Below are 22,402 nucleotides of genomic sequence, written 5' to 3'. Positions count from 1 at the left end.
TTGTCATATGTAAAACACAGCAGTCGCCTGGAGGTACCTCACTGTGCTACCCAATATAGTATAATATTTTCCAGTATCAAAAAAAATCATGTAATATTTCACATGCCTTGATGAGGCAACTGGGTGGAAAAGGGCTGCTTTTCAGTAGTATCCACCGCACCATATTATGAAGTGGGAAGACAGAAACTTCACAAAAGTGCTTTGAACCAACTGAAATACTGCCATTTGAGTGATTACATCTGTTCAGGTGATGCATAAAAACTAGTATCTTTGAGATGCCAGATTTCCTTTTTTTTCCTTTTTTTCCCCCCTCCAACCTATGTGAGTTTGCACCCCTCTAGGTTCAAAATATTTTAGTTTTGGACTAAATGTAATGACAATATGAAACAGCCACAATCACCTATTTTTGCTTGTTTTCAATCAAAACCATATGAAAACTTTGAATTTCCTAGAATGTTAGGGTAATTAATCTTATTTGAGAAGCAGTGGAAAAATGGGAAAGTTGGGCTGAAACTCAAGACAAATTCCTTCCAGAACACTGTAGCATTAAATTAAAGTATGGTAAAGAAATAGTAGGTTGTAGCCAGGAAGCCCACCAAATCAGTTCTCATCTGCATTATGCAGAACTAAGGCAAAAAAGAGTTTTATGCTATTGTAATACAAGCGAGAGTAAACAAGAAATACAAAAGCTTTCAAATAGATCAATGAAACTTCTCCAGAGGGCTTGCAAATATTTTCTTAYAATGAGTGCAGTGGTTTAGAAAATTATTAGAGATGTCTGGGGGTAAGACAAAATTGTTTGACATTTTTGTCATAAGACCTCAGACAAAAAAATGAGACTTTTAGTATCCTGAAAATAAAAGCAATTATAGGCACTTGGCACACATTGACCCCAAGAATGTTTATAAACAAATAGGGCAAGTATCTTACGAGGGGGGTGCAAAGCCATTTAGAAACTATGTTTTCCACCATGTCACATAGTCTTAGCAAGAGAAGAGACATGTTAGTCATAATGACATTGGGTAAATTTGACATAACATCCACTAATRCAATGATTTTACCCCAAAACTTAGAGCTTGGGTTATTTTCATCTCAAAGCTGTGCATTCTAAGATATTATCTTTGGGAAGATTATGGTGCTTACAAATTTGTTCACATCTTAAGTCTTCGGATGAATCTACTCTAAACATTTTATGCTTCTGATCTGCAATGACAATAGAAATTTGAGTGCTCCTTACAAACTTGTATACTTTCTATGGAACATCAAATACAAGAAGAGCTATTAGTCAGTTAGACTTATATATAGAAATGTTTTAGTGTAYAGCTGACATCTTTCCTTCAGTGAATGTTTTGCTTTGATTCCTTTGTTACTGCTGCTTACAATAAAATCACTTAAGCAGGAACCTGTACTTGGTAAATTCGCTAAGGCAGCAAGCTGCTGCAGATATCTGGTAGACTTGGCAGCAGTTAGTAAGATTAGTGATGCTGGCCAGAAAGAACATTAAGCAATACACTAACCTATCTTCTAGGGGAAAGGGTCATCTTCTGCACATATCACACTGATACATCAGAATTGGAGCACAGCATTTTTCAATATTCCAAGAATTTTTCATAAGAAATAACTCAAAATACAGTAGAAATTAGTGATGGGCGAACCTTCAAGTGTTTGAATGGCCAGGAAAGCACCACAAAGTTCAGGTGCTTCTCCAGCACTAATCTGACCTTCCTGCATCCGGAACAGTGGATCAACCATTACAGGAACTGTATTTTTTGTGGTATTTCAAATCCCCAATCTGAAGAACTCTCAAAGTTCCAATCCAGAAGTACAAGAAAATGTGAAAATAAAATAAATAAATAAATAAATAAAGAAGTTAACCTGCTGTTACAATCTCTGACAAAAGGTTCATTGTCAGATTAGACAGAGCTGGGAATGTTATTCCCATCAAGCAGGTTCGCCCAACTCTAAATAAAACATGCTCTTGTAACTAACTAAGTGAAGCTTAGATAGAATGGTAATGAATTACATTTACTATACAAAGCACCGCCCATTCAAAAGGATCCCAAAGCGCTTTACAAGCATTAGAAAGAAGAATCACTTCACTTGCCAGTGAAGTGCAATCACCTCTGAGGTGAAATGTGGTGACTGACAGTACAGAACAGTACACTATATTTTAGTAGAGGAAATGAAGAATGCTATAGCCAATTGAAACTATGGGGTGGGTGAGTGGTGGTGGGAAATGTTAGGTAAGCAGAACAGTTACATAAATCAATCTTTGGCCAGATGCTTGGGGCTGAGATGTCCATTCTATAAAAAAAGTGCCATGGGATCTTTAATGACCACAAGTGGTCAGGACCTCAATTTTAAGTCCCTGAGGATAAAAAAATATTAGAAAACAGTGAAAGATACCTTTGTTGAATACATTTCTGGACAATGATATGTGCCAATTATTCTTCTGTCCTGTAAGTTAATAAAATCAAGACCAGTTTCCTTAGAGATAAGGTAGCTATTATCTTTCATTTAAAAATTAAAGCACTCTAGGGTATTAATAGGACAACTAATTAAAAGATACAGGGACCTCTAAGCCAACAATTAGCATAAGTATATTCTGGCTTCAGAGGTGCTATTACTGCCTCGCCCTGCTACTCAAGGTAACATAACTTTGTGATGTAAATGTATTTTTTCCAACTGGTCACTGTGACCAAGGAAGATATGATGATATGAAAACAATTGTTGAAATTATTCTGGGGGAAAGTAAGTGTAAAAGTGGTTTCAAAGGGAGGTGGAAGAAGGTTAAAAAGATCTCTTGGTGCTGAAGGATTGTTCAACCATAGAACTAGACTCTTCATGGTGAACAGGAGAGTTCAAACTTAATGGAGAAATTCCCAGGGGCAAGGAAGGAAGGGAGGATGTGAAGATGAAGAAAAAGCAGCAGCAAGTGCCATGGAAATAAAAGGTGAATGCAGAAGTGGAGGAGAAGTGACCRGAGCTCAGTAAACATGCAAGAAGTTTTTTTTTTTTTTTTTAAATCAGTCTAAAAGGTGGATGACAAAATATATGATATAAAATGATATTCACTCATAGGTCCAGGTCAATCAGAGGAAAAGCTGACTCTGGAGCCCTGAAAGAGGCCATGAATCAGTCACTGACCTTTTTGATGGCCTCAAACAAAGGGAATACAGAGGAAAGTGTAGAAATGTTACCATTATATATTCTTCCTGCTATCTAGAAACTCCAAAATGATGGCTATCTTGAGGAATTCCTCTTACACAACACATTAGCAACTATAAAATACAATGAAATTACAACTCCCACATACCTACACACATAAGGAATCCTTCAAGGGTGGTTATTTCTCTCAAACTACTAGCATCTAATAAGTCAGTATCTTGGTGATTATGTTCCACTGTTATGACAAACACAGCTTTATAGTAGGAGGTACATTTGTACTGATGAATTGAAAAGATAAAATATCCACACTTTTACTTCCTCATATTCATTTTCACCTATAAGCTAATCTTCAATTAGAAGCAGGTACTGATGGCTCATTTTAATGCAAAATGAAACAGAAGCCATGGATAAAATAGACAGAGAGCTAGAATTTCTGACTGCAAGATCTGGTGAAACAACACAGTTGAAAACTCCATAGAAATAGCAAAGTTTGTTGAGTAAGGCTGCCATTAGCCAAAACCAAAATACAGTGAGGTAAGCCAAAAAGCGAGAGCAGAAATATGTGGTTTATTACAAAGATTAACACCTGAGATTAGGTCTCAGCATTTATAGGTTCCATGAACAGACATTCTTAAGAATGGAAGAAACAGAAATAAAGAACCCTTTAGCAATGAAGACCAACATATATGCCTAGGCACATAATTTAATTTGTTAGAGAGATAAAGACCTTAATATTAGCTATAGCATACTTTTGCACCCCTTAGCAGCTGAACTTTACTTGGAAAACCCGTAACATCCCGTTCTTCTCTAGTCTCAGTAAATCTAGTAAGACTAGCTGAAGGTCCGAAGTGCRCTTCACATGTAAAAGGGATCTTCCAACTCATCAGCAAGGTTTGCCTTATTGATTAGGAACCACTGATCTAGGGGGACTGCACTGACTACCCAAGACAGTGCATGGAAGGAAGATAGGAGTGCTGACTAAGCTACTGCTAATTTCACTCTGGAAGAAAAAATTAATGATTTTCAAATGGCCCCTGCCTACAGCTATACAGACATTTTGATGTGAAAAGCAATTCTACTGAGATAGAGCTCTAAGAACTCATAAAACAAAAATGCCTAATCTTTCAAAACATCCATACATGAAACAATGTCCTTAAGAATGTAACAAACACTGCATTTCTATTGTCTGTACAAAATAGAATTTGCTGCCAGCACTGAAGCAACTGTTTATAAAACCACATCACCATGCATTGGCTCAGATTACATTATACACCTAAAATTTGGGTCAGGCTGTAAAGCATGAAGTCAGAGGAGAGAAAAATGCGGCTTGCTTATGATTTCAGGTTATTTTGTTCAGTTTCAGGTCAGAAAATACAGAGAAACTTTGCAAATTCAACTGGAAACTTTTTAAACCTAACTTTTAAACTGACTTTTTACCAAATGACTTGACCTAATTTTTTAACTTTTAAACATGAACTTTTTAAAACCTAAAATTCTATGCAATTCTAAGCCCATAAAGAATTTTAAAACAAGAAAGGGAGAGAAAATGCAAGGTCTAGACACTGAGCTTTAACACTGCTGTAACTACTTGTAATTCAATTCCTAGGTATCCAGTTTTACCCTCTGATATATGTGATTTCTTGATCATCATCATCAGTTACACATCAGTACCTTAGTCATAAGTATTCTAGGATTCTGGAGAAAGGTTGAAACGTATACTTTATCATCCATTACATATGCACAAGATCTATACTTCAGACATTGCAGAATAAGTGGCCACATAAAATGAAGGACAATAAAGTGTCTTTGGCTTGACGACATGCTTGAATAAAAATCGCGACATACAAACTTATTCAAAAATTCTGAACCAAAAGTAAATAAATGAAACAGGCAAAATCAGGACTGGTGTATGCATTACGGCACAGAAGAGGGAGAAGAGTGAAAATGGCATACTGGCATCCAGTCCCATCCTCAGCTTGAAGCTTACAACAACCATCTTGTAAAATACTCCAAAAACWTCTCTGGGCTTTTCGGAGTGAAGGGAGATAAATCACTTTAGCCAACCAAGAAAGAAAAGCAGATTATATGCTGTGATTCTGTAGAAAAACAACTTCCTCTTTCTTAATTCTGGCTAAGATAATTCAATCCAATGYAATCTCTAGTAAAGTGGAAGGAAAAAATTATGTTAGCAAGGCTTTAAAGTTGTACATGCAATTGCCATTCTAGTGCAGCAAATACAGTTGACCACAAACAGTAAACAGGGCTCTGCTTCAGGAAATGAGCTACTTTAGGACATTACATAAGCAGATGCATGAGTTTAATAGGACTTAAACACATATTAAAGTTAACCATGACTTCCCGAACTGTGATCTAGAATRAGACTTTCACTCTTTATCCAAAACCAGGAATAAAGTAATAAATAAAAATATAAAGCACAAGAAGGAAAAAAATTTCATTTTCTAATCCCCAAGAAAGTATCATAATGGTGGAATTAAATACTAGTTAAGGTGAATTCTAATAGGGAAGCAAAAGGAAGAAAGGTTGCAGATTTCACAAAACTTCATATTGATGCTAGTAGTTGCCCTCCCTTTAAGAAATTTCAGGTACAGATTTTTTTTTTTCCACCACGAGATTGCAAAATCATCGCTCCCCTCAAAAAATTCTTTGCAAGTTATTATATTTTAAAAACCCTTCCTTGAAACATAAAAACCTCTTCTATGTTAAAGATATGTGTCAAAAATTCTTAGGGGGAATGTTGAAAAATTAAAAAAATGAGTCTGCCTGCAGTACCTGAAAACATTTATTTTTACGTGGCCAATTTCATAAACACTGAAAGGGAAGAAAATCAGTCTTTGACTGAAAATAAGCATAAAGCAATTGACTTATGTAGAATTGGAATTTTTGAAATGTTAAATACATTTTTAGCAACATCTTTTTTTTTTTTTTTTTTTACTGCTGAGAAATCCAGGAGGAAGCAAATGTAGTTAGAACGGAAGTCTTGTTGGGTACCAATTAATGACACCATTTGGCCAAGAAACTAGGTATTAGGCAGCCCAGATTCTTACTGAGAGATACTTGTCTGATAAAACAGTTTTTATTTATTTGTTGAAATATTGCCCTATTTGCATGTATATATTTAAGTCTTTTGGAGACTATATAAGTGAATAAGACATCAGTATGGATAATACTTTCAAGCAATTTTTTTCTTTAGTGGGTTCTTTCAGAAAGACCTATATCCAGGAGGTGTTCTCTTCCATCTATGATAAATAAGACCAAAATCTCATGAAATTTCAGTTATGCCCATAGGCTGTCCCTATTATAGTGTTTTACAAAATACATTTTAACAGGCATAGCTAGCACCAAAAATCTACTACAGAAAGACAGCAAAATTGCTTATAAGAACTGCTTGTAAAAATGCTTCTCAGTGCCCTCTTTTTTTAACTAGTTTCATGAAAGATGAAAAATACACAGAACATTTGATCATCATCACAACTAGCAAAATTTCTAGGGTATGATTCAGATATAGTTTCAGTCTTGAGATACGAACTAGACAGCAAAAACAAGGATGAGTTCTGAACATCCAGGTGCTTCTCTAGAACAGACTTCTGTAAAACACGTGAATGTTATTTTTCTTGTAGGAAGTCAAATACAACATGCAAAGCACTACACAGCATACATTTGGCAGAAGGGTACACGAGCTGCTGACGGATTAGAAATGGAAGGTGGATTGTATGGCAGTCTACCAGTGTGTCATCCATCTGCATACAATATACTCACTTGGCTACGGGTTTAGGATCATGACTGTGGGGGAGACCAGCAACATAACTGTTGGGCCCAGCTCAAAGACTGACAGAAACAGGCTGCGCAAGGTCCAAGGAAAGGCTTTGGGAGCAATGACAAATGCTGAATAAAACACTGGGGAGAAATCCAGTTGTAAATTAATTCAACAAAAAAACTCTTAGGATCAGACTTTCTAATGTCATCTTGGAAATCACAGGCAAGTTTTCAGTATAAAAAAATGGAGATGAATTTCCAATTTTTGACAATGAATTTCCAAATGAAACAGACTTATTATGAGTTTAGTGCTGACTTTGAAGCCTGAAAYACTGCGAGCTCCAAGGCTATAGACTTTGCAAGACTCAGAGGACTAGTCCTGATTACATTAAAAAGAACAGTGTTCTGCTTTAAAATAATCAGAAAATCTGTGTTTTTTGTTTTTTTTTTAGAATTAGAACATTCATGCATGATTCACTTGTACACTGATAGTCTAATGTTTTGGGGAGAGGCTAACATTTTGTCACTCATTTAGAAATGAGTGACAAGAATGAAATAAATTTGTTGCCAAGAAATGGTTAGTCATTTCAGATTTGTYTCTAAGTAAATTTCTGTGTATGCAATATATTCGGTATCATAGCAAAYTTTATATTATACATAAGTTGTTTTGACGCATGCATTCATTCTACAGTGAATAAAAACTGAAATATTGGTTTCTTCCAGACATTTTGGGGGCCCTTTGTGCTTGCAAATTCAAATTTTCTGAAGTTTGATTAGTAATAACATGTTATAGTATTACATACTATATATAAACAATATGAATATATGGATAGCAGAAGAATTTCAGAACACACTTATTTAAAATGAAGGAAAAATAATTTATTGGGAGACATGTTAATCTGTCTTCCAGCAGGTGTGTAACATATCTCTACTTATTTATTATTTTGTTATATATGTGCAATGTACATATGTGGCATATATATATATATAACAGAATCTCACCATAGAACAACATTGGGTTGTCATTCCATGTTGAACAAAGTACACAGAGCACTTACTCTTTAGGAAAAAATGTAAAATGACTTTATTTGGCAACAGTGTGTAGTTTGCTCCTGACACTCATACTTCTATGGAAACAAGAGAAGAATTAGATTACTAACATGCAAATAGGCTAGGTGTTTTTGTAAAACATGACTATGTTCAATGTTATAGAAGTTTCAGAAGATGCATTTCGAGAGGAGTGATCTATTCACAATTAAGAGAGCTATTAGTTAATGAGACCGTGTGTGTGTGTGCGCATTTTTATGTTACTTACGATRATATATTGTGTATGCCTTATGATACAAAAAACCTAGAAGAAATAAAAGTCAAACAACCCTCCCCTACAACAGCCCTCTTCTAACAATACCTAAACAGAATTGGGTTTGGGGATCTTCTCGTCTGGCTATATTACCATGTACTTTAGAGCAAGAGACCCTCCATACAACAACTGAAACTAATGTAAAGACATTTTTTCCTACCTAAAAGCACTATGTATTRAAAGTCCCACACCTCAGAATTCCATGCAGCAAAATATAAGCTAAAATCTTCCATTTATAAAGACCTTTATTCCCAGTTACCTGCAGAAACATTAGAATACTCAGAAAATAAATGGCCAAACATAACATTACCTGAGGAAARTCATGTTGCTTTAGGCTGTGTGACCTTTACTGTTGCACCCCTCAGACCAGCCCAGAAGTGTTAAGTTTCTGACAACTAAATTACCAGAAAGTTGGATTCATTTTGAGGGCAAGAGCAAGAGCTGGTATACAGGGCTTTTTATACATGGTTTAAAGATGCATTAAGTTTGTGGAGAAGGCTTGACAAGTTTTTTTCACTAGGGAAGAAAACTAAATTCCAGTCTCTCACACTTCTAAAAAGAGGAAGAGATATAAGAKAAAAAGATCTAGCCTTCTGTGTTTTAATATAATCTTATATCATTTCAGATAGACTGATTTTTAAAACTAGTACCTAAGGAGTAACATATATATTTATATATGTTATATATATTTATACAGACACACACATATATACAGATACATATATACAGATACACACACACACATATATATGTATATATATAAATTCAGGCACAATCCTACCCATCTCCTAATCTCTCTTCTTACTTATGTGAGAAACTAACTCCCAGAGTCTGTATTTCTCCATATGCAGGATTCTGGGAAAGCAGCTAGTATCCAAAAGATTGAGTAGCAAATTGAATTTCCTGACAAACGTAGGTCTTCATAGCCCAGAATGACTGTTTCATTAAATTTAACATACATGTATGCAATACACACCCTAAAAAAATTATATATACTAGGAAGTATACAATTTACACGTCTACATGGATGCACAGTCATCTGCTACATGAGCAATACTTTATTATGAATACTGTTAGATATTTTATTTCTAGGCTGTTGGGCTATTCTGCTCATTAACCTTGCTCCATCTTTATCTTCATGCAAGAAAAACAGAGTCTCCATGGAGTGCAGCAGAGCAACTGTGCACCATCTCCTAATTAGAATGTTTCCACTACTGAAAAGCAGTAAGATTTTAAGGAGAAACTATATTTTTGAAATATTGGGAATAAAACTCTAGGATGGATTTTCTAATAGCGTTGAAGAATTAACTTGCTTCAGTCTAGGTAATCTTACAGTCTGAAGAGCAATCAAAATAACAGGGAAAGCATCATACTTCATAACAGCTACAGATAGACTAAGGAGGGGCAAAAATTACAGGAGAAGGGGTAGAAGTATCTATCCTTCCTCTTATCAGTTTGGGATACTATTATTCTGATTATGTAAATACTCATGACATGAATTTTGAGTTGCCTGAAATTAATTTCCCCCAAATTAAATATAACAATGTATTGTTAATCAAAAAAACCCAACAGCCCAAAGAACAAAAAAGCAGAGGATCATTTTAGACACTACAAATTAGTATAAAGCAAAGGTAACAGGAGTTGACAAACAGCCATCTTCCACATTATAACAACATTTTTATCACTTAGTGCTACCCTAGTGTACTCAATCCAGTGATATCAAGATTCATGAGCACAACTAGGTAACACCTCCTAGCAGGTAACAGTTAGTGCACTCATTATAAACAGTTACAATTTATTTTTAAACAGAAATTGGCTGACTCATGCTCATTCAATTAAACTTCATCAAACACAAAGTTATCTGCTCTGGGATACCAGTTCCCCATAATAACTAGCCAGAAACCCCTTCTTTAGTCCAGCTACATACACTTCTGCTCGCTTCAAAAACATAAATTTGCCTTTTTTGTGAAGCAAGCTTCTTAGTTTCCCCAAATCTGAAAAAATAATATAAACTGCATTAATACATTTTTTGTTGCAACCCAAAGTTTGTTTAATTCAGGGCCACAGCTGGATGGCTGGTTTGTAGATGGCTACAAAAGCGAAAGGGATAAAGTGCTATAAACAACCGGTGTGCATGCATGCTGTTCTTACATTAATTAAACGTGGCACTGCAAGGAACACGGCTGCAGAGAGAAAAGCTCACACACTTGACTTGACCTTTCTTCAGATGTCAGTTGGAATATCACTATGGATCGAGGAAATAAATCACCTTCTGACTGCTTCTGCAAAACGCTGTAGGCTAAAACTGGAACTTTCTCAAATTTCACTCATATCAACCCCCCAGTTTCAACAACRCAGTAAGAGGCCGGCAGAGCGCTCTGTGCTTGCTAGTTGTTTCAATCGCAGTTGTTCTGTGATAATGCAGGAATGTAAATTTAGGAGAAAGGATGAGCTTTCACAATCCATGCCTACTTTCATTACAGGTCTCTCAATAAGCCTCTGTGAGGGGAATACCCGCTGTCCCGGGCTCAGGACTTGCTCCTCATGCTGCTTTAGCTGCAAAGAGAAGGGGCAGGGGGAAGAAAGCTTCCTTTGAAACGGGGACAGTGGCGCATTGTTGAGGCGCCAGCACACAGAGCAGAGAGCACCTGAGATTTTAAACGGACTYTTTAAGAGCTTCATGCTGCTGCTGCTGCTGCGTTTTAACGTGCTGTTAATTTTCAATCCCCTGAATCTGTACACACAGGCATTTTAAAATTTGTCTTTTCTCTAAAAGCTCTTACAGTCATATCTCCCTACGCGTGCTGCACACCAGAAGCACTTCCACCGCTTAGGGTGAAAGGTGCAGCTCTATTTTATTAACGACTGATTCTTCTCAGGTACCTTTGCACAAATCCCTCCTCACTAGGAGGGACAAATACATGGTATCTTCAGACAGGTATGAACAAAGGTTGCTGGGAACTGACCTGGCTGGAGGCAAGCCAGCACTAAATCAGAGGTGAACTAAAAGCTTTGGGCAAGCCCAAGCTAACAAGCTCTGCTTCGGAGCAGGGTATATGAGCTCGGGCCCGGAGCCCTGCTAGTGCAGCTTGGTCAGAGAGCTGGGAAGAGCAACCTTGTCCATTCGCAGCCCACCCAAAGCTATTACAAGTTGGCCTGCAAAGGGCACGTGCAAATGTCAACAGTTTCACATCGGCTGAAGTAAAACATATTCCTTCATATAATTTCCCCTCCTCTTTTTCAAAAGAGCCAGTTAAAGATATGATAGTGGAAAAATTGAAGGAAGAAAAAAAAAGGGCTTTTCCACTTATTCACTGTTAAAGTGGTGAAGAGAAGCTAGGACGCTGTAACGAGCACAACGCAGAGGGGAAGCGGCAGGTGCCAAGCAGCACCTGCGCTGGCTCCGCGCCGTTTCCAAGCCTGCTGCCTCAGTCCTCTGAAAACGAAAACCACTCAGCTCTTCTCGTCAAACTTGGGCTCTTGCTAGGTCCAAATGTTGCCGGGAAAAACTAAATTAGTAGCTAACCCACCCTGAAGGGGAAGAAAGGTACAATGTTAAGTATAGCTAAAGGGCAGATTAAATTTTTATTTGCTCTTTCCTAGCCATCTTATCTCCCTTGGCAAAAGTGTGCTAAAACAGTGGGTCAGGAGAGCAATGAGTATATTTGTTTCAACCGTCTTACTTCCCCGAGCCCTACAATAATTCTTCTAGAGAATATTTCTATTGTGATTCAAATTTATTAACATGCTGTTCAATCTCATTATTATACTAAATATCCACATTCTCTACTTGTTAGCCCAGTTTCTGATAGAAAAAGTTCATTAAGTTGATGGTTTCTCTTGGTTGTGACTTGGCACTGTGTAGCTGTAAAGCACTAACTTTCAGGCATGCTGACTTTGGATACCTTACATAACACAAAGCCTACTGAGTCAAGAATTACTCATTGTTTCAAAAATACACGCAGTTTTTTTAAAAAAAGTCTTTGCAATCAGAAAAAACAACCCTTATCTAAAGATGCAGAGGTTAGCAATGTCAGCTCACATTTATTTAAAAAAGACTGGCTGAATAAATCTATATAAACAGTTTTATGAAAGTGTTGCATAATATGCTGACATATTCTCCTCTTTTCCAGAGGGAAATTCCTGTATTAACGCTCACACTAAGAACAGCGTGATTGTAATATTAGAGATAGAATTTTATTTATGAGTCTTATGTCATCATGTACTTCAGGTATGTAACCTGGATACTTACAGCATCCCTGTGCTTCAAGCTATATTGGAAATTACTAAGCTTCAGTTATTAATACAATTGCATGCACTGTGAAACCACATTCAGTGATACATTTACATTGTGGAAAACACTTCTGTGCAGCAGCAAAATCAAATATATAACAAAATTAAAAACTATAAGAAATGTTAATTTACAATAACCACTTAAAATAACCATTCTAAAACTGACCTAACTATAAAAAATTAATTTAATTTTGGAATAATTTAAACATAGCCTGAATAACATGCATGTAAGAATTAAGAAAGATATAGCACTAGAATTCGAAGGTAAGATACAGCAAATCATTACACGGTAACACCTCTGTATGGTCTGAAGTCTGGATTAAAAAAGTGCAAGTACCACCTCCTGTGGCTGGCTAATATCCTGGTAAAGAAGCCATTTCATTTCTACGGAAAGACAGACAATTTGCTCCATCCAGAGATGGATCTGTAGCTTTTCTTTTAACAAGAGCCTTGATGTAGGAACTGATAGCAACAGTCAGAGCTGGTATCATCTTTCTGCTGCCTGACACTCTTCCAGTCTCTGGTACTTTGGACGAGGACAGAACACAGCTGCTTTTCCATTATCATCCCCCTTGTCTAACGTACAGCTGGCAAGACCCAAGAAGGATTAGCTTACGGAGGAAGAGGACATAAGTCAGGCTTTCATTCAACGCAGTATGTTTATCATGTTCTTTGCAGTGACAATTCTGACTTCTATTAAAATAGCACATAGCCATAAAGGAGGTTTTCTAACCTATGCAGAATAATGAACACAGAGATATCATTGATATTCCAAAGTATTTTCACCTTACTTACACCTCCAGAAAAGTCAATAAATGTGTGTAGTAGTCTGGATCAAAGGGGTTAGACGAGCGGCTGTGGAGAAGACAGCAATGAATCCAAAAGACGTAACAAAAGCATAAACAGCAGACTGGTTGGGAATTTAGTTACAGAGGAAAATATAGTGGAAAAGAAACAAGAGCTTGCAAATCCTGAAGAATACAAAAAGATGAGATGATGCATCAGACACACCAAAGACAGAGATCAGCATCAGCAAGCCCATCCAAGCCACTGTTTCAAGATGGCAGTACGAATTCGTCAACCCTTATTTAGAAACAGCCAAGGCAAAATTATTAGGTCCAACAATGTAACAGAAAATCCAAAAACTAAGCAAAAAGCCACCTTAGCTACTAGATTCTTGAAGAAACTTATGGGGAATAAATCTGTACTGAGAGAGCAATGAAAACACTATTTATTATTATTATTATTTGAACTAAGATACAGAATTTAAGCTAGAGTCTTAAAATGGCTGGGGTCTACCTCAGAAATCCTTCTTAATTGTGCCAGGCTCTACACTGAGATCCTGGTTAGACTAATCACCTCCTTGAAGATAAAGCCAGGCTTTGTAAAGGAGAAAACTAGAAGGGCTGTATCACAGTAGCTTGGGCTTTTTTTCCCCTTCTATCCCTATAAAGGAAGCACAAACCAAAATGACAATAACCTGGAAGGAAAAACCTCACAGAGGCTTCCAGACCAAATCCTTCCAGAGAACATGTTTATGTAATTACAGAATGAACAGATGAAAGGAAAATTACGGATTTCAGTAAAACCTTTGACACAGAGATGAGGTGTTCTGGATAGGTATACAATTACCTGGGGGAATACAGTTAGCTGAATGATATCGTGGAGCCACAGGTTAGAATTTGGCCCCATTTTTTTTCAGCATGTCTGCTAATCATCTGGGAGACACACAGAAAACATACTAGATTAGTGCATTGGTTTCAATGAATAGCAGGTGACTGTCAAACTGAGAAGGCACAAAAAGATATAATAGGATTTCCTTAGCTATAAGGACGGCTTAGGAAAAAATTGTAGCAAACTGAGCCTGAATAAAAGGTGGCATTAAATGTGCCTACAAATGAACAAAAGGATGTTGATGAACTTTGACGTTACCATTGAAAATAGCAAAGTCCATAGAATAAATTGCTTTATAACACTGGGTTCGAGTATACATGCCATAGCTTATGACACATATTAGGTCTTCAAGCAGTAGAAATATAATACTCCCAAGTTTACTCATCTTTATATATACACCTGCAATACTATGCCCTTCACTACAAAAAAAGATTCAAAAATTGGAGACTAGCAAGATAATAAAGGCATTTGAAGAAATAACATAAGAGAATAGGCTTCGAAAAGAGAGGTCACAAAATGACGTGAATGCTATCTACAAATAACTGAGAGGTGTCTAGAATAAGAAGAAAGCTCAGGTAAGATGACTTATCTGTAAGCAATATTATGACCTTGTTTATAGAGAGAACAATTAGCCTTGAACAAGGCAAAAGATGATTAGCGTTAGACTACAGGATAAACTGCTGAATGCAGCTTGGGAAGCTTCAACAGTGGAATGATCATATACACAGCCACTTTAACCTGAAGTCGCTGCAAAAGAAAAATTGAGCGTGCCCACTATGATTTATCAAACATATGATAATATATTTGCTGGTAATTGAGATTGAATCTTCCTTGAGTTTTATGTGCTTTCTGTTTCTCCCTGATTTTATTACTCACATTTCAGAATACAGAGTAAATCAAGAGAGAGGCCCATTTCCCTCTCCTCTTTTCCCCACCCCAAATAGAGCCAATAATCTTTGAAAATGAGGGAATACATGAAGTTATCATTTTATGTTATATTATGATTCAAAAAAACCCACATAAGGCATATGACATGAATACAATGTGAAATTTAACGAAAGATTTGGCCACGTTCCCCTCTGGAATAGCTCAGGGGAAGCCCCACAGCCAGCCTGATGGCATTTGCTCAGATGGAAAAAACAGGACATTCTCCTCCTGAGTCACCAAATCTCCAAGGGATTACATGGGATTCAGCGGATACCACGGACACTCAAGAGCAGCTTCTGCTGTACTTCTGTACCGGTCTGTTGGCTTTTAGGCTCTAAGGTATCTTCTGAATAGCATGGAGCAAAACCTGACAGGCTACCAGTGCCTCTGCCGACCTTCGACTCTCTCCCTACTGCAGAGAGGCTTCCACAGCACAAAGGAGTGTGTATTAACTTCTACTCTGATTTTACAAGTAGTTGTGAATGGAAGGACTAATCAGCATTTCTCATCTCCCCAGGCTCTGTTGTTTAGAAAAGCTGTAAGAGGGCATGCGAAAAACTGGTGTTAGGGTCTGAGGAAGCCTATTACAGATGTGCTGGTCCATAACATCTAAACAAAGATACTACACTGCAAGCAGTAGTTCTAGTAACTATTYATCCTCCTTTTGAGCAGACTGTCAATGCTGAATATAGTAACAGCTGTACAGAGGAAATTTTGATCCTCATGTTTTGTTTCTCACGGCATTAATCTTTTCTCACATAGTATCTGAAGCTACAAGCCTAACTTCATAGTATTCTATGTAGGGATATAAGAGGAATCTAGTAATCTCACAAGAAACTATACATACTTAGTAAAATCAGTCCATCAATGTTGGATCTAATTAGATATGGAGTGTTAGACGGCCCTATTTCTAAATATTTGGGTTTTCATGAAAACCTGCATCTGAACCAAATTCTGCAATTCAGACCCATTTCTGGTTCTCGTGCAAGAAAATACTTATACAATATTTACCCCCCTTTCATAGATAAAATATTCACGCCCATTAAACATGAATCTGTTCTCTCACTGTGAATCAAACAGCATGAATCAGTCCCTTTCCTCATCCCCAAAACAGTCTATACGCAGGAGGAGGATGTTCTCTGATCACTCTTTTCTGATCCTCTCCTATTTGATTCTCCATCTATTGCTTAAGGGATTGCAAACCCGATTATCAGATTAGAGCATATCTGGATTCCAGAGCAGAACTGCCATAGCTTATGAACCATGCTGGCCTGGTATATTAAGCAAAAGGCACAACATAAAAAAAATATAAATTTGTTTCCAGTATATTCCATATTAATCCTGTGAGCTGGTGAATTGCTGCAGCAGACACTGGAATTAATTTACTCTTCTTACTGGATTAGATTGGTACACTAGTTAGCGCTTTCAAATTCTAGTTTTAAATTATTAGCAAAATTTGGTACTAGACTAGCACTTCCATTAAATGGCTGATAGATCTATTGTATGAATAAGTGTACAGAGAATATCACAAGTGAAACAGTATTACAAAAATATACCCCAGCTAGTGGCTCTGATGACACTGACACTTACGGACCTTAAACTTTCCACTGATGTCAGTGGAAAGACCTTAGGTAAATACAGATCTAGTCCCACAAAATTACCTGCAGGGTTTCTAAGTRAATAGCTCTGATTGTCTAAAGGAAAAAGTATGTTTTAAAAAATAACTTGGACAWATTAAATAAAATTTTGCAACTTTTTTACATTGCTGAAGAATCACCAATAAAAAAATATTTTGATTTTAAATTAGAACAAATTTATGAACATTGGAATGGTAAAAGGTGAATGAGCTCAYCTATGATACTGTAACATCAAAATTAATCTCATCACTCTGCATTTGCCTTTGTTCATTAAAACATGTTTCTCTCAAATTAAAAGAAAAAAAAAAATTAGTGAATGGGCGAGAACCGAGCCATGAAAATATAATCCTCCATCTTAAAAAACTATAAACTATATAAACTGCAAAACTATAACTGTTTTATGCCATCAACTGGTAATGAAATTTTTTGTTGTTCCTGCCTCTGTCCATAGGCACACAACATTACTGCAGAAATTTTGAACAAACAATGAGAAATTCCACCACTGGAGCTGTATGAAACTTATGTTTCCACTCTCAAAAAATCACTTGCTTTTTTTGTTTGTTTTAGATATTTTACATTCTGGTTTTGTTTTTTCACCCTTCGTGTACCATGCTGAATTGAGAATTTGAAAAGCTTCCCATACCAAAGAAAAAAAATAGTTCAGAATTTAACTTCATTTAACTTTGTATTTTGGCATGYGTGTGAAATTTTATACATTTCACACTGAATAAATTTTTAGCGTTCAGCCCAGATTTGTCACTGTGTGAAACTCATCCAAAATGGCCAATGGGAAAAAYGACAAGTGCTTTATGATAACTGCTCCATTTTCATTAATCATAATGGATACTATTTCCAAAGGCATGCATCTTGGCAAATGCCTTTCCTGCCTCAATTCTCCATCCCCAGGGGACCATTTTCAGATTCAGGATTAAGTGCATAGAAAGTTGATGCTTTAATTCTAAGCAGTTTCTCATTTAGTCAACAATATTCTGGGCCATTATATGTTGAAAATATGAAAACTTTTCAAATTTGAGACATTTTCTTAGCAAATATTTCTTATCCAGGTCATCTGGAAGATTCAAGAAAATAGGTTAAAGTTAGGTTCCATACAGCTCTTGCTGGAATATCAGCTATAGCCATCATTTTGGATTTGTTCCTTTGCAGACAGGTTAGACATATTTAACTCTACATTCTGACTGAGACAGCAAAATCATAATAATCCTAACTCCACTTTCTACAAGAAATTACATTTTAAAGCTCTGTCTGGCAGAAGTCAAAGTCTGCTTTGGCCACTAGGCAAGCCTAAAAATATATCCTTGTTTCAATTTACCTTATTGACATCCATTCGCAACTTCTCATTGTTGGCACTGGCAGCTTTTTCTGCTGCTTTCTTTTGACGTTGAGGTCCCCTGCCAAAGAAGATGTAGTTGACCAAGGCATACTCCAGCAGCGCCATGAAAACGAAGACAAAACATCCCATAAGGTACATGTCAATGGCTTTCACGTATGGAATTTTGGGAAGAGTCTCTCGAAGATGGGTGTTAATGGTTGTCATTGTGAGCACAGTAGTGATTCCTGGAAAAAGATTGACAATTCTATTGACTGAATTCGTGTTAATTTTCTAGCACTACAGTTTGTAATATTCAAATGCTAGCACTGAGAAAGTTCTAGGAGACGTATTTTTTCTGGTGGAAAAAAAATCCCACATCTGTCCATATTGCCTCCTTTTTTTTTTTTTTTTGTACAGCAAAAGATTGCACACATAATATATTGCGTTCAATCAAACAGACAGTAATTGCATACTACTAGTACACTAACTGGCTAACTGCAACCTTCTCTAACAGTCTCAATTATAAAGTAGCAGCCTAGAGTCACTGTATCTTGCTTTCCTGCAGCACTTTTACACCGACTTCAGGCTTGAAGGGAAATGCTACATAAAAAGGCCTGGTAGAACTCAAGCAATATCCTATAAAGCTAAAATGTAAAATTTTCAACTGTGTCTTTTATAGTGATTTACCCATTTTATCCATATTAAAGATGTACTRGCAGGAATCGGTCTGATTTATGCAAAGTTTGGCAATAGATAGTCATATTTATTTTTGTAACGTGCTTGGATCCTCTGATGAGGGGCAGAGTATAAACAAACACACATGGGATTAGTGATGAAATATAAAATAGTACTCTAGGGATTAATTAGGGAAATGGTTCTGCTTTAGAATGTAAGATAACAGAATGAAAAGAAAAACCTCTATTTATATTTAAGGAGAAATTAGTTATACAACCCTAGTAAAACTTTATTTAATTCATACCTGAAAGGAAAAGTAATTTATATTCCACAATACAGTGCTGAATGTGTATTCTGGACTGCCATGAGCAAAAGCAAAGTAAATGCACTCTCTTTAGATGAAGAACAAGCAATAAAACAACAACAGAAAACGCTGAGACAATTAGGCTAATTCTGGTTACAATGATTATACAGTTAGCTAATTCAGACATGAAATCACTTTAATTTTTATTTAAATTGTGATGATTTAAATGCTGATTCAAATAATACAAAGCTTAACAAGCTAGACATAAAAAGATCTAACAGATCTATTTTTCAAATCATGTACTATCCACTAAGCCAGAAGCAAGAAAAAGCATTCAGCTAATGCACACTGCATGAGATGTGTAAAAATGCCTACCTAAAGCAACTCTTGCAGCTGAAGCATCATAATTAATCCAGAAGGAAACCCAGGACAGGATAGTGATCAGAATAGAAGGCATGTAGGTCTGCAGAATGAAGTAACCAATGTTTCTCTTAAGTTTAAAGCTGAGAGACAGCCTTGGGTAGGCACCTAAAAGAGAATATTTGGTATGGCCATAATTTACTTGTATAATGCCTGAAAACATTTTCCTGTCATTTCAGTTTTATTGTTTCATGCAGCACAGAGTAAATAGGGTTGAAAGATCCAGGATAATCAGCCACAGAATTTCTAATAAGAACTGGGATTAAATGGTCTTTTATTCTAAGGGTACAAGGCTGCTGCTTGGTCCACATCTGCTGGTAATCATAATATTCCACAATCGACAGCCAAAATATACTTCAGAGCATCAAAGCATACAAATGCTTCTTCTCTTACTAGCTGTGGTACACCTCCTTCTCTAGCCTCCTCTTCAGGCAATGCGACACTTCCCCTTCGGCACTGCACAGGAGAAATATTTTGGAGTATGAAACACTCATGGAAAAGGGTGCCTAGAGATGGCTATGTATTCAAGTTCCATTTCTGCTTGATTTTAAAGAATTAGGGCTGCACAATCCTTCTATACTCCCCCCTCCAAAGATAATTTCTATCTATAGCTAGAAAGTGAATTTTGGGGTCTTTTTTTAATTCTGAACACACCTAGCAGCTTTCTAGAGTAGTAGAGAATATCAAATAGTAATAGCCCAACTCTTTTCTCTCTTGTATCATTCAATGTGTCGCTGAAATGTTCTAGCTGTTTTTTTGTTTTGTTTTGTTTTAAAGAAATCCAATCTCATTTTCCACTCCTCACACAGCACATTCTCAGCTTTCAGAAAGTCATATGCTTGCTAGCCCAGACAATTACAAATCCTGTTGAACCAGGATTTGAAAGCTTCTGGAGTGAAGGAAAAATAATTAACCCAAGACCTTCACAGCTTGGCACAAGGAACATCTGGAAGTAGTAAAAGAAAGATTTCMTACAAGTTGGGTTATTTCTTGTTGGAATTAGGGCACTGAAGTGCACAGCTGGTTTAATCAGTTTTCATCGGAAAACAGAAAATACAGCCTATTTGACTGAGCCTTAACGTGACAGACTATTGTATCCTGTTCATATGTTAATGAGTGATGCCTTATATACTGTGGAAGCTGCAATAAAAATTACTCCTTTTAAAATTCACAGTTGCTGCTCTAATTTATTCCTGTTTCTGAAATTTTTGCTCAGATCCTGCATTGCACATTGAGGATTAACCCATTTCTAAAACTCTTCTGAGTGAGTTCCCCTTTTAACTTCCCCTCCACAAACCTGTAGAGAAAACAACATTCTTGGTGATAAGCTTGTAGTCTACAATGGAGAACTGTGGCAGTTCGATCTTTGTCACTCCTGTGACTGCATTATCACCCCCACGCCAGTAAAATTCAATGTCATCTGTTGTATAGCCATCTATAAAAACAGAAGCAAAGAGTTAAGGTGCGTATCATGTCATGTACAATGTCCAGTGAATTCATTCAGAAAACAACTTCAAATATATTTCTAAAAATAAAATTAATAAAATAACATAATAGATATGCGAACACAGACTCACATAATTCAAATATTATTTCACATGGCAATTCTTGGTCTATTTATTTTTTTTAAATACTAATATATTCATAAAGCAAACCTTTAAAATGAAATTAAGATTACCACAGCCCTTATGTAAATAGCAGCTTTACATGCTGTAGTTTAAGGTAACTGCTGATCCCACAGCTGGATAGATGGTGTGGGCTGGTGGCAACTTCTGCACCTGGGCAGTAAGAGGCTGGTTACAGAAATGTGWGCAGCCCACTGAGGGAGGCATGCAAGAGTCGCACTGCTGTCTTGCGTGCCATGACCAGCACAGGAAAGRGGTCAGAGCAATTCAGGTAATACACAAGTTCAGTGCACAGTATCTTCTGGTATTTGCTCTGTATGCAAGGTAGTTCATCATCAGTCTGTCTTGAAAAGGACACAGACTCTGGTTCAAACCCATATGATTTTATTTATAAAATAGGGTCATTCCTTTTCTGAAAAGGCTTGGATGGAATAAAAGATGGTGAGACTTAGTGAAGCACTCATGAGAAGCACCTCTAGCTTTTACCACGTGGCTGCAAAACAAAAGGTCCTTACCATGCAACGGCCATCACTCAGGATGGGGGCGGGGGGGCAGCACTCGTGATCACAGAGTCCTAAAACGTATTAGTTCATGCATAGGAAATAAGAATCGGGGCTCTCCAACAGGCAGTCAAGCTAAGTTGCATACGCTACAGTTGGTTTACAGAACTAATCAGTGGACAACAGACATAAACCTGCTACAGAARCAGGAAGTAAGAGATTCATGAAGTTTGGTAGCAGATTAAAGTTTTTTGCTGCTGAAAATCAAAAATARAAAGAACCCTGTAAGAGAATTATGATTATCTACAGTCTTCTAGGGAACTTGCAAAATAAAACTTGAAATATATTTGAGCTTGCTTTTAAACTCTAACCATAGATATTAAAAAAAAAAAGTAAATACCAGTTTAAAGTGCTTGAACATGACTTGATTTCAAGGAATAATGCAGATCATACATTTTGTGATTACCCAGAATTTATAAAACTGTTCCCACACACCGTTATTTTTGATAATCAAAGTACAATCCAAGTGCACAGCAGTAGCAGAAGGTAAACAAGGGTGAAGATAAGAACCCAATAATCTGTAAGAATACCGAAATGACGATAAAATTCTATTCAACACCCAGTAAGTTTTAAAGCATTCTCATAGTTATATCATTATAACATTTTCATGGCCAATTTCAATTTTGTCTATACATGACTCTTCCCTTATGTTTTT

At 36.6% G+C, this 22,402-nt stretch overlaps 1 protein-coding gene across 4 annotated transcripts in view; it reads right to left on the bottom strand.

The window, feature by feature from the left end:
• The window catches only part of GABRB2 (gamma-aminobutyric acid type A receptor beta2 subunit), a 174,369-nt gene that overhangs the window by 1,601 nt on the left and 150,366 nt on the right, over positions 1-22,402 (bottom strand). For 3 of the 4 annotated variants that reach the window (XM_026091356.1, XM_026091357.1, XM_026091358.1), the window contains 3 exons: positions 20,860-20,997; positions 19,518-19,670; positions 18,164-18,408 (listed from right to left, as the gene is read on the bottom strand). In XM_026091356.1, coding sequence (XP_025947141.1) covers positions 18,164-18,408; positions 19,518-19,670; positions 20,860-20,997 — 536 coding nt within the window. Of the gene's footprint in view, positions 1-2,406; positions 2,458-18,163; positions 18,409-19,517; positions 19,671-20,859; positions 20,998-22,402 lie in introns of all 4 variants that reach the window. The other variant, XM_026091354.1, reaches the window with a different exon arrangement.

This window comes from Apteryx rowi, unplaced genomic scaffold, assembly GCF_003343035.1.
Source record: "Apteryx rowi isolate R43461 unplaced genomic scaffold, aptRow1 scaffold_90, whole genome shotgun sequence".
In the NCBI taxonomy this organism is placed as follows: Eukaryota; Metazoa; Chordata; class Aves; order Apterygiformes; family Apterygidae; genus Apteryx; species Apteryx rowi.
The sequence above is the reverse complement of the archived record's forward strand: the minus strand, read 5'-3'. Positions and strand labels throughout refer to the sequence as shown.